The sequence below is a fragment of the Ceratosolen solmsi genome, unplaced genomic scaffold (assembly GCF_000503995.2).
Source record: "Ceratosolen solmsi marchali unplaced genomic scaffold, CerSol_1.0 scaffold43, whole genome shotgun sequence".
In the NCBI taxonomy this organism is placed as follows: domain Eukaryota; kingdom Metazoa; phylum Arthropoda; class Insecta; order Hymenoptera; family Agaonidae; genus Ceratosolen; species Ceratosolen solmsi.
In genome coordinates this window covers 4,646,819-4,658,827 of record NW_011948431.1, presented here as the reverse complement: position 1 = coordinate 4,658,827, position 12,009 = coordinate 4,646,819, and the positions used below count along the sequence as shown (strand labels likewise).

The window sequence follows — 12,009 nt, the reverse complement described above, 5'->3', positions numbered from 1 at the left end:
ATTATTTGCAAAATTTATAAGTAACATTGCCTCTCTACAGCCTACACGTATGCATGCATACATGTGTGTGCGCGCGCGTGCGTGTGTGTTATGTTATTGGGATTTGTGATGTGGACATTTTTTTATAAGAAATATGAACAACCGTGGATAATTGCAGAACCAAAAGGACAGCGTGCGATATGGACGACAATTAGATAATAAATAAATGTAATATATGCCATATATTTAATAATATATGATTGTCGGCTAATTATAATGTATTACAATTCTACTAGTAACACTAAGACTTGGACAGAATTCCAGTTACGATAAAGAACAATTATTGAATGCTCCATTGTAAGAAACGACTTGTAAATTGTCAAAATTCAAATCCCCCTATGCATACGGTAGTAGGGTTATACAATTTTTCATTTATATTTTATGAATAATTGTGTATATCATCAACTGTACTCGAAGTTTAATTGATACTTTGTACGACACTCAAGTTGATAAAACGATTTTATGACCGAATTTTTTTAACTTCAACATTTATGTGGAACGTAATAACGGATGATTGTAATTAATTGTATTCTCGTGAAACTTTAATTACTCGACACTCGACACTTCTCGATATTCTACTCGTTAAATTATCCAGAATATATCGTTAAATTAATCAGAGATAAAAATAAATTATTCCTTAAAAAATTCGTGATCTCCCGGATGTAAATCACTACCTACGTACACGAGACTCTATCCACGTGCATTAACAAATCCTATCACAAAAGTACTTTGATCGCCTTCAAACGGAAAAATCCGAGCGTGAACGAGACGAAATCCGGCAAATCATCGACTTCCTCTCGTATCCTCTTCTAGCAAATTTATCGGCGCGAACGGAGGCGAAAGCGCCGCTTAAAGTCTCGCGACACAACACATCCGCACTTCCAGCGAATTATTACCGCTTCGCTTATCACGCACGCGCCTCTCCAAAAGCCGCACGTGCTCCGGAGTACTTGGCTTGGGCATTCGCTCCTCGGACCCTCGACTTGTTCCCCAATATTCTTTGTACGTCATTCGATGAGTCGCCTTTCATTGACTGCCCTGCGATTTATTGAGCCAAAGGTGCCTTCATTTTATTCTGCTCCTGATTAAAAGATTAAAATGGAGACGAGCAAAGTGCCACATTACTTTTTATTATTTCTATTATTCGCATCCTGTATGAGATGACATATTTTTCAGTATTTTTTTTTTTTTTTTTTTTTTTTTTTTTTTTTTTTGCTAACCTTGCTCGCCTTTGCCAAGTCACTAAAAATGACATTTTTCAAATTATTACAGATTAACAATGAGTTTTATTGGTGACCTCTTGTGCGCCGAAATCGAATATACAGATCGTAATACAAAAGTCGCTATTTCGTTTGACTTTTTTTCATATATAAATAATGCTTATAATAGCATTAATCGAAATGTGTTTTTTTTTCTTTTTTATTTTTGAATAAGATAAAATTCGGATGCTGGAGTAACGGGAAATGGGGAAGGGGGAGAGTGGGAGAGAGGAGGAAGCATTATAAATAACGAACATGATTTCATATTTATATTTATTACGTACAAAGTAGCTTTCTAAGTACTCTAGAAAGAAAAAGTACTTTTATTTATATAAGTTTTTTTTTTTTTTTTTTTTTTTTTTTTTTTTTTTTTTTTTTTTTTTGCTAACCTTGCTCGCCTTTGCCAAGTCACTAAAAATGACATTTTTCAAATTATTACAGATTAACAATGAGTTTTATTGGTGACCTCTTGTGCGCCGAAATCGAATATACAGATCGTAATACAAAAGTCGCTATTTCGTTTGACTTTTTTTCATATATAAATAATGCTTATAATAGCATTAATCGAAATGTGTTTTTTTTTCTTTTTTATTTTTGAATAAGATAAAATTCGGATGCTGGAGTAACGGGAAATGGGGAAGGGGGAGAGTGGGAGAGAGGAGGAAGCATTATAAATAACGAACATGATTTCATATTTATATTTATTACGTACAAAGTAGCTTTCTAAGTACTCTAGAAAGAAAAAGTACTTTTATTTATATAAGTTTTTTTTTTTTTTTTTTTTTTTTTTTTTTTTTTATTAATTCAGGAAATTCATTGAAAAGAAGCATTTTAAAACATTATATCTAAAAACGAGATATCTGTTTCTACGGATATATACATAAACTCAATTATAAAAAAGCATTAACGAAGAGAAATATTTGTTTATTTATTTGAAATTATTTAGCAATATTGTAAAAACACTGCTAAAGTTAAAGACGACTGACCAAAATGTCTTTACCTAGTTAGTGATATCTATATATATATATATATATATATATATATATATATATGTTTGTATGAAAAATGTAATTTTCCTTATTTTTCTCTTTAAAAACTGTTTTTCGAGAAACTCTGTTAGACGTTATTAATATAACCATTTATCACTTGGCGCTTTCCTTATCACCAATTTGAATAAACGTTCTATCAAGCTTTCAAAATTAAATTTTTCTCTTACTTTTTAATAGTTATATAGCCCGTAAAATGACTAAGAATGAAATGATAAGTTTAATAGAATTACCTTTCTGCATTCATAAGGAAATCTATCAAAGCATTTTATATATAGAGTATCTGCAATATTAAAGAATAGTAAAGACGGTTTATCACTATTGAATTATGAAATGAAATTGAGTTATATATTGAATTTATTTCTGAAAATTAAGTGCTTTTGTGTGTGTGTGTGTGTGTGTGTGTGTGTGTGTGTGTGTGTGTGTGTGTGTGTGTGGTTAAGAAGTGAAAACATTACGCAAAGTTATTAAAGTTGCAGATAATTGCAACTTACTATCTTCATACACAATATTCATAAATGTTTATCATTACATTCAAATGGCTTTATTATACATGGTAAAGTAAGAAATATTCCGCGTGAATATATTTATAGCCGAGCAGGTACATTCAACGAAAAGACTTTGACCGCAAGATTAGAACATTAAATTAAATGATGATTAAGAGCACGCATTAAGCAAACAAATAGATTAACTATAATTCGGTCACCTGTATTCAGTCTCTTTTAAAGGTTCTTTCTCGACTTGAGGCAGAGTTTTATACAAGACGCGTTTCCTCTCCTCGAGATCTTGCGCCAATCCCTGCAACAGCTCCTTGAACACGTAATTCTCAACGTTTTTTGCGATGTAGTAGAGGAAGAGCCAATCACCGAAGTAATACTCGTTGGTGACCTTCAACATGTCCCACGGATTGTACTTGCCTGGGCATGCCATCATGAACACCAGCTTGTTGAAGTTTGTACTTCTGGAACGAGTGTCGACATTTTATTTTCTTCCATAAGAACAATTCTGGGATTCTCTTTGGATTATCGTGATTTCGAGTTTTTTTTTTAATTCAAATATAATAGTCGTATACGTAGACAATGTAATCTGTCCGTAAAGGCGTGACACGTACATTTACCAAGCATTACTGAGATTTTAGCAGCAGCATTTTTGTTGTTTTGACATTTTAAATTGGCGCCCGATTTCCAAGGAATAAGCTCATTAAATATTTCCCACCCTCGATAATACCTATAACGCGTACTTCCAACGAAATTTTTCAACACAATACAACATTTTTGTAAGTATAGCATTAAAATTCTTCACCAACACTCTCATTCTCAGCTAGTCTATTTGCCTGGTTTTTTCTTTATTATTATTATTATTATTATTACTACTACTATTACTACTATTATAATTATCATTATTATTATCATTATTATTATCATTATTATTATTATTATTATTATTATTATTATCATTATTTTTATAGGCAGTAAGACATTTGTTTTTTGTTTAAAAGTACCTTTCGGCAACGTGGCGGATGTAATTTGAAAAATACCATTGTTTTTTTTAATAATTTCTCTATTAATCTGATTTTTTTTTTTTTTTTTTTTTTTTTTTTTTTTATATATAGCCAGAAAATATGTACGTAATAATAATGCCGTGAATATTATTTAGCAATGGACGGTGAAATAATTGCTCGTATCTTTTTATGACCAATAGAGAATATAGGTCGCTGTGTGTATCGATATAATTGTACCTGGGCAGGAAGCTCAACTACGAAAATATACAAAAGATAATTTTGAATATGAAAATAATTATGAGAACTTGTATAATAAGGCATTATTGATAGAAAAAGATGTTTATGGACGTTCGTAGAAATTATCTAGGTATAATTGACACGATGAATGTCAGTCCAAATAAACTTTAATTTACTTTTGTAAGGCATAATTGCCTGGTTGAACTCCTACTTTCTGAAATACTAAATATTCACTTGGTGCAAAAGTAACAAAACCACTCGGGTATTTTTTACATTATCGTAATTTCGCTAAAATTTAATTTTCATTCGATTATCATTAACACTAGATGGATTTGTCAAAGCTGTCCAAGTACATTATTCAAAATTAGATAACTTTTCTCGTGATCTATTGATTTTAGTCGGAATAATTATGATTCATAAGCATTGTCATTGAACAAATAAGCCTGTACCGGAAAGAAGTAATTATGTCGTGTGTTAGTTTGGATTTTCGCGTCTTATTTGTATTCGTATCAGTCAATTTTACATAAAAATTTAATGTGGCGCATAAACCAGACGAGCAATAGACCATTTTAATTATTTCTTATACTCATTACTCGTTTCTTACACCGCGTCATTATTTTATAAATTAATAATGCTTGTAAGATATTTGAATAACACCCCATTACTACAACGCGCAAATACTATATGAATGTCATCTGGTAGCACACCGGTACTAGCCTATCGTCTAATGTAATTATATAAATTATTATTGATTAACTGCAATATCAAATTGACTTAATGCCAAATTTTCCTCGATGCACACATGTGCGAAGAAATATGAAGAAATATGAAGTCACCTGGAATGCAGTGTCATAGTGAGTATGCGCCAGATAAGCGCAAGGCCAGAAAGAATCGTGAGTATGATGAACCAGAACCAGAGGAACGTGTAAATCTTCTCGTTGATAATGTTGAGTGCCATGACGCAGAGGGCGTCGTGCTTTTGTATCCCTCCCGATGGCCCGTACTTATGAAAGGTGCACTTGGTAACCTGTAAATATTCGTTCGAGTAGCTATTCAACCTTGAGCCAGCTTAATTGCCAATTGTCTCTGAAGCATTGCGTAATAAGTAGATATAGATAGGATGTAATTACGATGCTATGACGGACATTGGTTTCGATTTAAATGACCCAATGGTCATTGGGAGGTTGCGATTGTGGCGATGAGTTGATAATTGACGTTGATAATCAGTTTGTAATTTATAGACTTTTTGTCAACAACCTACATCAATCGCCCTAAAAGATTCTTAAATACCAATACATTTTTTTGTTTCTGATTTCTTTAAATTGTGCAAAGAAAAAATTCAGCTTTTTCGAAAATTTCACAAAAAATTAATTACTTCGACTAGAATGCATTGTTCATTTGACTTATTATCAATATAAACTCATCAAAACGTGATTTTTACTATGTTACATGTAAATTAATTATAATAATAATACTTTTAAATGCTACATATAATATTAGTTGTTAATACAGGTGATAATTATATAATACAAGTATTAAAAATGAAAACAAAGATAATATTCATAAGAATCAAATTAATTAATTAATTGGCTTAATTATATATATATATATATAGAGAGAGAGAGAGAGAGAGAGAGAGAGAGAGAGAGAGAGAGAGAGAGAAAACGTCTGAAAAAGTTTGCTCATTGACTTCGGATAATTATTAGATATCAAGAAATTCTCTGTCAGAGAAATTTTGATAATTTGAATACGTAAATTTATTTCTTGCTTTAAAAATTAAAAGCCATTAGAAATATTACGTTAAGACTGAAAATTTGTTGTAGCTTGCAATTATTTATTTCATAAATTAGTGAATTTGATATGTCTCCTGATATTAAAAATTACCTTAAAATGTTAGACAATAGTATATCATTATTAACATTATTAAATCCTTCGTGCATAAATCTAGTCGATTACTCGTAAAATTGCTAAATACTTCGCCCAGACTTATGCGTAAAACTATAAAAGTTCTACGAAATACTCACTTTAGGAAAAACTTCATCGAGGATGTCCATTTGTGCATTAAAGTCCGTCCCGGCAACATTGTGACCGAGATACAGGAAAGCACCACCCAAAAACTTATTTGTTATGTACATTTGAGTGAGCACATTCAAGAAATTCATGACTTCGCAAAAACTGAGGTAATAAGCCCAAGGTCGATTGAGATGCAGACGATTCAGAAAGGCCGTGCGTATCTGATAAATTTTCTCATCCTTATCGAATTTCGAAGGTATCGTGATGCCGTTATCAGTTACAATTTTTTCATCGCGTAAGGAAATTGATGCCATGTGCAGTCCTGAGACCAACGTCTTCAATCGACCACCTGATCGTGTAGAAATTTTAATAAAACATGCAGCTATGCACAATTAATTGCACAGTTTCATTTGTCATAGACAAAGTTGATAAAGAAAAATAGAAAAATGAAAAAACGAAAACAAAACTGATTACACTTAACTGTTTTCTACTAATGACATATAATAGATAAAAAGAAAAATTCAAAATATTTACCATATTGAATATAATTTAAAATGCTGGTGAAAAATTATAATTTCTTAGAAATTTACACATTTAAATATATAATGCATATTGTTTTTAAAATGGCAAATTACAGCTTGCTCGTATAAATTATAAATAAACATATTTTTATATATGTATTTATTTATTATTATTTTTTTTTTTTTTAATAATGTAAATTAAAGTTGAATTTAATTGTGTAACGTAAGCATTTTCTTAATAAAATAATAAAAAAAATGTTCAAAGTCAAATTGATCATATAATTGAAATTGTACATAATAGTTATGAACGCATCTAATAAAAAATTAAACGTCAATTCAACAATAACATTGCGTTAAATTATAAAAAATTCTAAATATAAACTTAATTAAATATAAATTTACTTGAGTGATTGAAACTTAATTCTTGCGGCCTTAGACTTTTGATATGCGTTTATGAATTCATTGAAAAATACAATGGTAACAATAACTTTTGTCATATTTTAATAATTAGTAATTAAATAGAAATGTATATCGATTGTATATGTATTACTTGCCCTTATTCATAAAATTTCCCATGAATATTATAGCGAAATATTCATAAGATTGAGAATAATTTTCTACTTAACTGAAATAAGATATTATTTGTCCGATTTTATTAATAAATATTTCGTATTTATACATTGTATTGTTAATATTTCTAAAGGAGAGAACTTTGAAAGTACTGTTAATATAAGGCTTATTGAAAAATATCAGTTGTAATTAATATTGTGATAATAGATAATATATATAAATAATATTGATAAATATAATTAAATAGTACAAATAAAAATGTAATCCTATTATATGTTTGAGATCAGTCAATTAAAGAGAAAAATAGAGTTTAATAGAACAGGACGATGTGTCATTTAATACAAACATCTATAATCTTCTTTCTTAATTCCCAATTGTAGTATATTACCTATATATGTATATATATATATATATATATCTCACGAAGAAAATAAAAATAAGCATTAGATCAATAATATTGATGCTTGAAAAATATCTTAATAAATGAAACTTTTAGGCATAATTTGGCTAGTTGATAAGCATGGATAAGGCTTTAGCAAAATGATGCATACGGCGATTTATCGGCTTAAAAGTTCAAACTTTAACCGGCCGATATAAGCAAAGAATGTAAGAAACCGACAAACGATTCGTTCGACAGCGTATATCTTCGCAACTACACGATACTTTGTACTCGTATTGGAGTGACACCTCGCCGCGAAGTGCGAAGGAGGTGAGGAGATCCCTCGTAAAATGCTCGGCAGGTAAAGGAAAAGCAACTAACCCTCGGCGGTGCGCCATAGGTAGTGCGGCAAATAGAAGAGCAGCGCCTGGAAGAAGAGGACGAACGGCACCCACTGGTAATAAGCGTGCCTGACGATCTCGTCGCGTTGGGCCGCGGGTCCGACACCCGGGTGGGGTATCTCACCCTCGGCCAGAGCCGTCGCATTCATGTGCTTCACCTATTGGGATAAGCGCATAATTTAGCATCTTGGCGATAATGTTGGGGAAGAGGCAGTATTAGACTTACCACGGTAAAGGTCGAGGTGAAGAAGCAGAAGGAGTCGATGACGCTCGACGGTATGCCGGTATCCGCAATGCATCTACAATGGTGAGAGAGAAAAGAAAGATTGTAGTGGTATTTGGTTTGCAAATGCGCCGCGCGCACCTTCGGCTATCCGAATTGTCCTGCATTCCACGGTTACGACCATCCGATGCATTATGGAAGACTCCCCTCCCAGCCCCCAGCCCCCCACCCTATCGCCCATCCCACCGTCCTGTTCTTCCATTTACATTCTTTCTTTCTTTCTTTTCCTTTAATCGCGCAGGTGCGTGCGGCAAAGAATGCCGATACCGGATCCCGAGGTCTCACCTTATGTGCCAACCGATGAACTGTCGCGAGGATACGAGGATCGTCGATGCCAGGAGAATCAGAAACGTCGCTCTGTAATGGAGCTTGAAAACTGTATAGGAAAGTAAAATGTATGCGTTATTGCTATACGCTTAATGGAGATCAATGACTCGCGAGCTTCTCTCTTAAAGCGTATGAGCGACGTAATAAAAAATGTTGTCGATGATATGGAAAAAAAAAGAGTGTTTGCCAATGGCTATCACGCGCTTTCGTTTACTCTTACGCGACTCGACCCGTTTCTCAGGTATAAATCTAAATATTTTTAATATAACGCACCAATGAATTACGAAATACGAGCCAATGATAAGATACTGGATTCGATAAGGTTTTTTCAAATTTTCATTTAATGACAAATTGAGCTTATGAATGCGTAGCACATCAACATTTACAGCAAATTAAGCACATCTGAAAATAATATCTTTTTCAAATATCGTCGTTTAATTTCATTTTGTTTGCTGAATTTAATTTGATGTGGTAATTATCGTTCAAATACCGACCAGAAATACGGTATTTTGATTTCATTTGTTTGGCATTATAAGAATATTCATGAAATATCTATGTTTGCCGAAGAAAATCAACGGTAGACTAATTAATGTCTTATTTGAAAATAACTTGACAAATAAATGTATGCCTAATCAATTGAAGGTTGAATAAAATTCTTTGCTGATAAAATTTTAAACTAACTGTACAGTTGTATCGTGATTAAGAAAACATAGTTAGTTATCAAGATAATGATGGCTCGAATCAAGTCGTAGACTCATTTGAAAAAAAATGTTATGAAAGAAAAAAGGCAAACAAAAAAAGAAAAAAAGAAAAGAAAATAAAATAAAAATCATAAAAATTATTTTAACGTTGCTCGATATTTCCTTAATATTAAGCATAAAAATAATCGTTGACATTTCACAAAAGTGAAGCATTGCAATCGATAAATCACTGATTATACCTCATTTTCCCGTAAGCTAACGCGCAGAAATAAGATTTTCGAGGAATAAAGCAAACTATATTCCATAGCACAAGCGATGCGCGAACATTCTGACGAAGTAATAAGAGTCAGGTATCAGCGACCTATATTTACAAATTCTCGACTGAAGGCTCTCGACTGAATTACCAGCCCTAATAACCCGATCCGCAAGCTCCCTCGCGCTCAAAATTAGCAAACACGACATTGAGTCGCCGGAGCAGAGAAAGTAAAGTAATGGAAAAGCGCGCTGACAGACTGTCCGTGTCGATTATTACTCACTGATATTGTCGATGGCCGGCGAGTCGCGCGATACCTTAAAGTTCACGTGGTTCTTGAGGACAGAGAAGGTCGCCAGTACCGACATGGTGGTGGAGTCCGGCCGCGGTTACGAGCTCCCCGGGCGAACGCGGACCCGGGCTTAGGCACAGGTGGGCGGGCGCGCGAGGCTGCCGACGAAGCCGCGTTCGAGACGTCCCGGAAAATTCTGGCGTGCGCTTATCGTCGAGGGGCCCGCGGAGCCACGATATAGCGCAAACGGCGGGCGCGCTTCCCTTGAGAGAACGTGAAGCTCTATAGACCGTCTTCGACGCTCGATGATAAGCAGATTGATAAGCTGCTGGGCCAACGCGGCACTCTGCGCTCGAGAAAGTGCGCGTGGGAGGCGGGCGGGGGCAGCTATTGTGATAGCCTTTTCGCAGAATATAAGAAGGCGCGAGATATTTTCCGCGAGAGTCGCGATTGGGAGAGCTCTTCGGTCGCGGGATCTGGTAACGATTTGCCCGGGCGAACAGCCGACGGAATGTTTTACGAAGATTTCATTATCGCGCAGATGGCGTAACTTATAGCCACTGTCGCTCGGCTTATTAACATTCGAGAAACAACGTTTTAGAGCTCGCTCGGGAGGTCTCTTTTATGGTAACTTATGATAAAAATTGTAGTGTGATAATATTCAGGCTAGGCAACTGACTGCTATGCGACAGAAAAGAAAGTAGACGTTGTGCTCTTGCTTGACTTTGAAATAAAAATAGCCGCCTCTGACAATGATAAGTCCATGAATCAATGACCCTTCGATGCTTCGCTTCAAACTATACTTATCGCGCGTAAAATTTCAATTTTTCATCATATAAAAAGATTAGGAAGATTTTTACTTATTATTATTATTATTATTATTATTTTTTTTTTTTTTTTTTATTTTTTTTTTTATTTCAGACGTATGGGCAATGGTTGCTTCCGCTTCACATACAGTGGCAAAATAATTAACTCAAGCCAAGAAAAATGAAATTTTTCTCACAATTACTATTAGTTGCATTGAGATTAATATATTAACGCCTTAATAACTCAGTATTAAAATACTTTTTCTCGTTAATTGTCGTGATAATAATACTAACAAAGATTTTCTACCGCAATGTCATGTATTTTAAAATTGCAAAAATAATAAATTTAAGAGTGAATGGCATAAGCAATGCAAAATAATAATATTTAAAACTAAAACAATCTTTCAAAAGCTTTTCCGAAGATGTACATTACAATCGGAATTTTCAGTCTCGGATACTATCGAATAAAAATAATTTATAATCTAATGTAATATGTTTGTTTCCATACACGATACTATTTACCATTAATTCATTATATTGACGATAAAAATTTTAATAATTACGTTTACCAGATATGCAAGCTATTCGATTGAAAAGACAATTCATTAATTGCGAAAATTCATTTTAGAAATTACATAATTTCTACATATATTCGTTTTGCATATTAATTGCATACATTAAAATACTCATTTTCGTAAGTTTCTGTATTTTTATGAATAGCTTAATAACTGTAAATAAAAAAGAAAAAAAGAAGAAAAAAAACAAAACAAAAAATTCATATATTGAAATAAAATGATTTATCCAATATATTTAGATTATAAATATCGTCGAGTCGATAAAATTTTACGAATCATAACACTTATAGATTGGAATATAGAAATAACAATATAAAGAAACATACTTTTTATGAAATTTTTTTTAAAAAAAATCTAATCTGATAAAGTAAAGTAACGCTTCAAGAATTAAAATAAGTTATAACTTTCATAAAATCGTGGATAATCCGTTTAATATTTCGAAAGTGATAATATATTTTACAAGCCTTTTATGATTTTACGCATAAACTGTGGCGGCGTCGATAAAATATGAATGTCATTCGGAAATTCAGAAAGTAACGATATCACAATCATCAATCCCACTATTACGAGATCTTTATGACTCAACTCACACTTAATGCCACGTATAAACTTTATAATAACACTTTCAATGACGATACATGATAATGCTCTAGTATGTGACAATGTGTGTGATGCCAAATCTTTCATAAAATTAAGCGATACAGATTATGATTACCGGGTCGACTATTCTTATCCCACATTTATTACCGTCGTCTTTTGATATTATGAAAATGATAAGAAAATTCTCTGTTCCTACATTTAATGTT

The 12,009-nt window shown here is 32.8% G+C and overlaps 1 protein-coding gene across 1 annotated transcript in view; it reads right to left on the bottom strand.

Annotated features, from left to right (window-relative positions):
- The window catches only part of Inx7 (innexin 7), an 11,560-nt gene extending 1,448 nt beyond the window's left edge, over positions 1-10,112 (bottom strand). The window contains exons 1-7 of the mRNA XM_011502102.1: positions 9,814-10,112; positions 8,535-8,625; positions 8,193-8,265; positions 7,947-8,124; positions 6,107-6,444; positions 4,919-5,109; positions 3,051-3,305 (exon numbers count right to left, since the gene is read on the bottom strand). Coding sequence (XP_011500404.1) covers positions 3,051-3,305; positions 4,919-5,109; positions 6,107-6,444; positions 7,947-8,124; positions 8,193-8,265; positions 8,535-8,625; positions 9,814-9,898 — 1,211 coding nt within the window. The 5' untranslated portion in view covers positions 9,899-10,112. The remainder of the gene's footprint in view (positions 1-3,050; positions 3,306-4,918; positions 5,110-6,106; positions 6,445-7,946; positions 8,125-8,192; positions 8,266-8,534; positions 8,626-9,813) is intronic.
- Between the last annotated feature and the right edge of the window lie 1,897 nt (positions 10,113-12,009).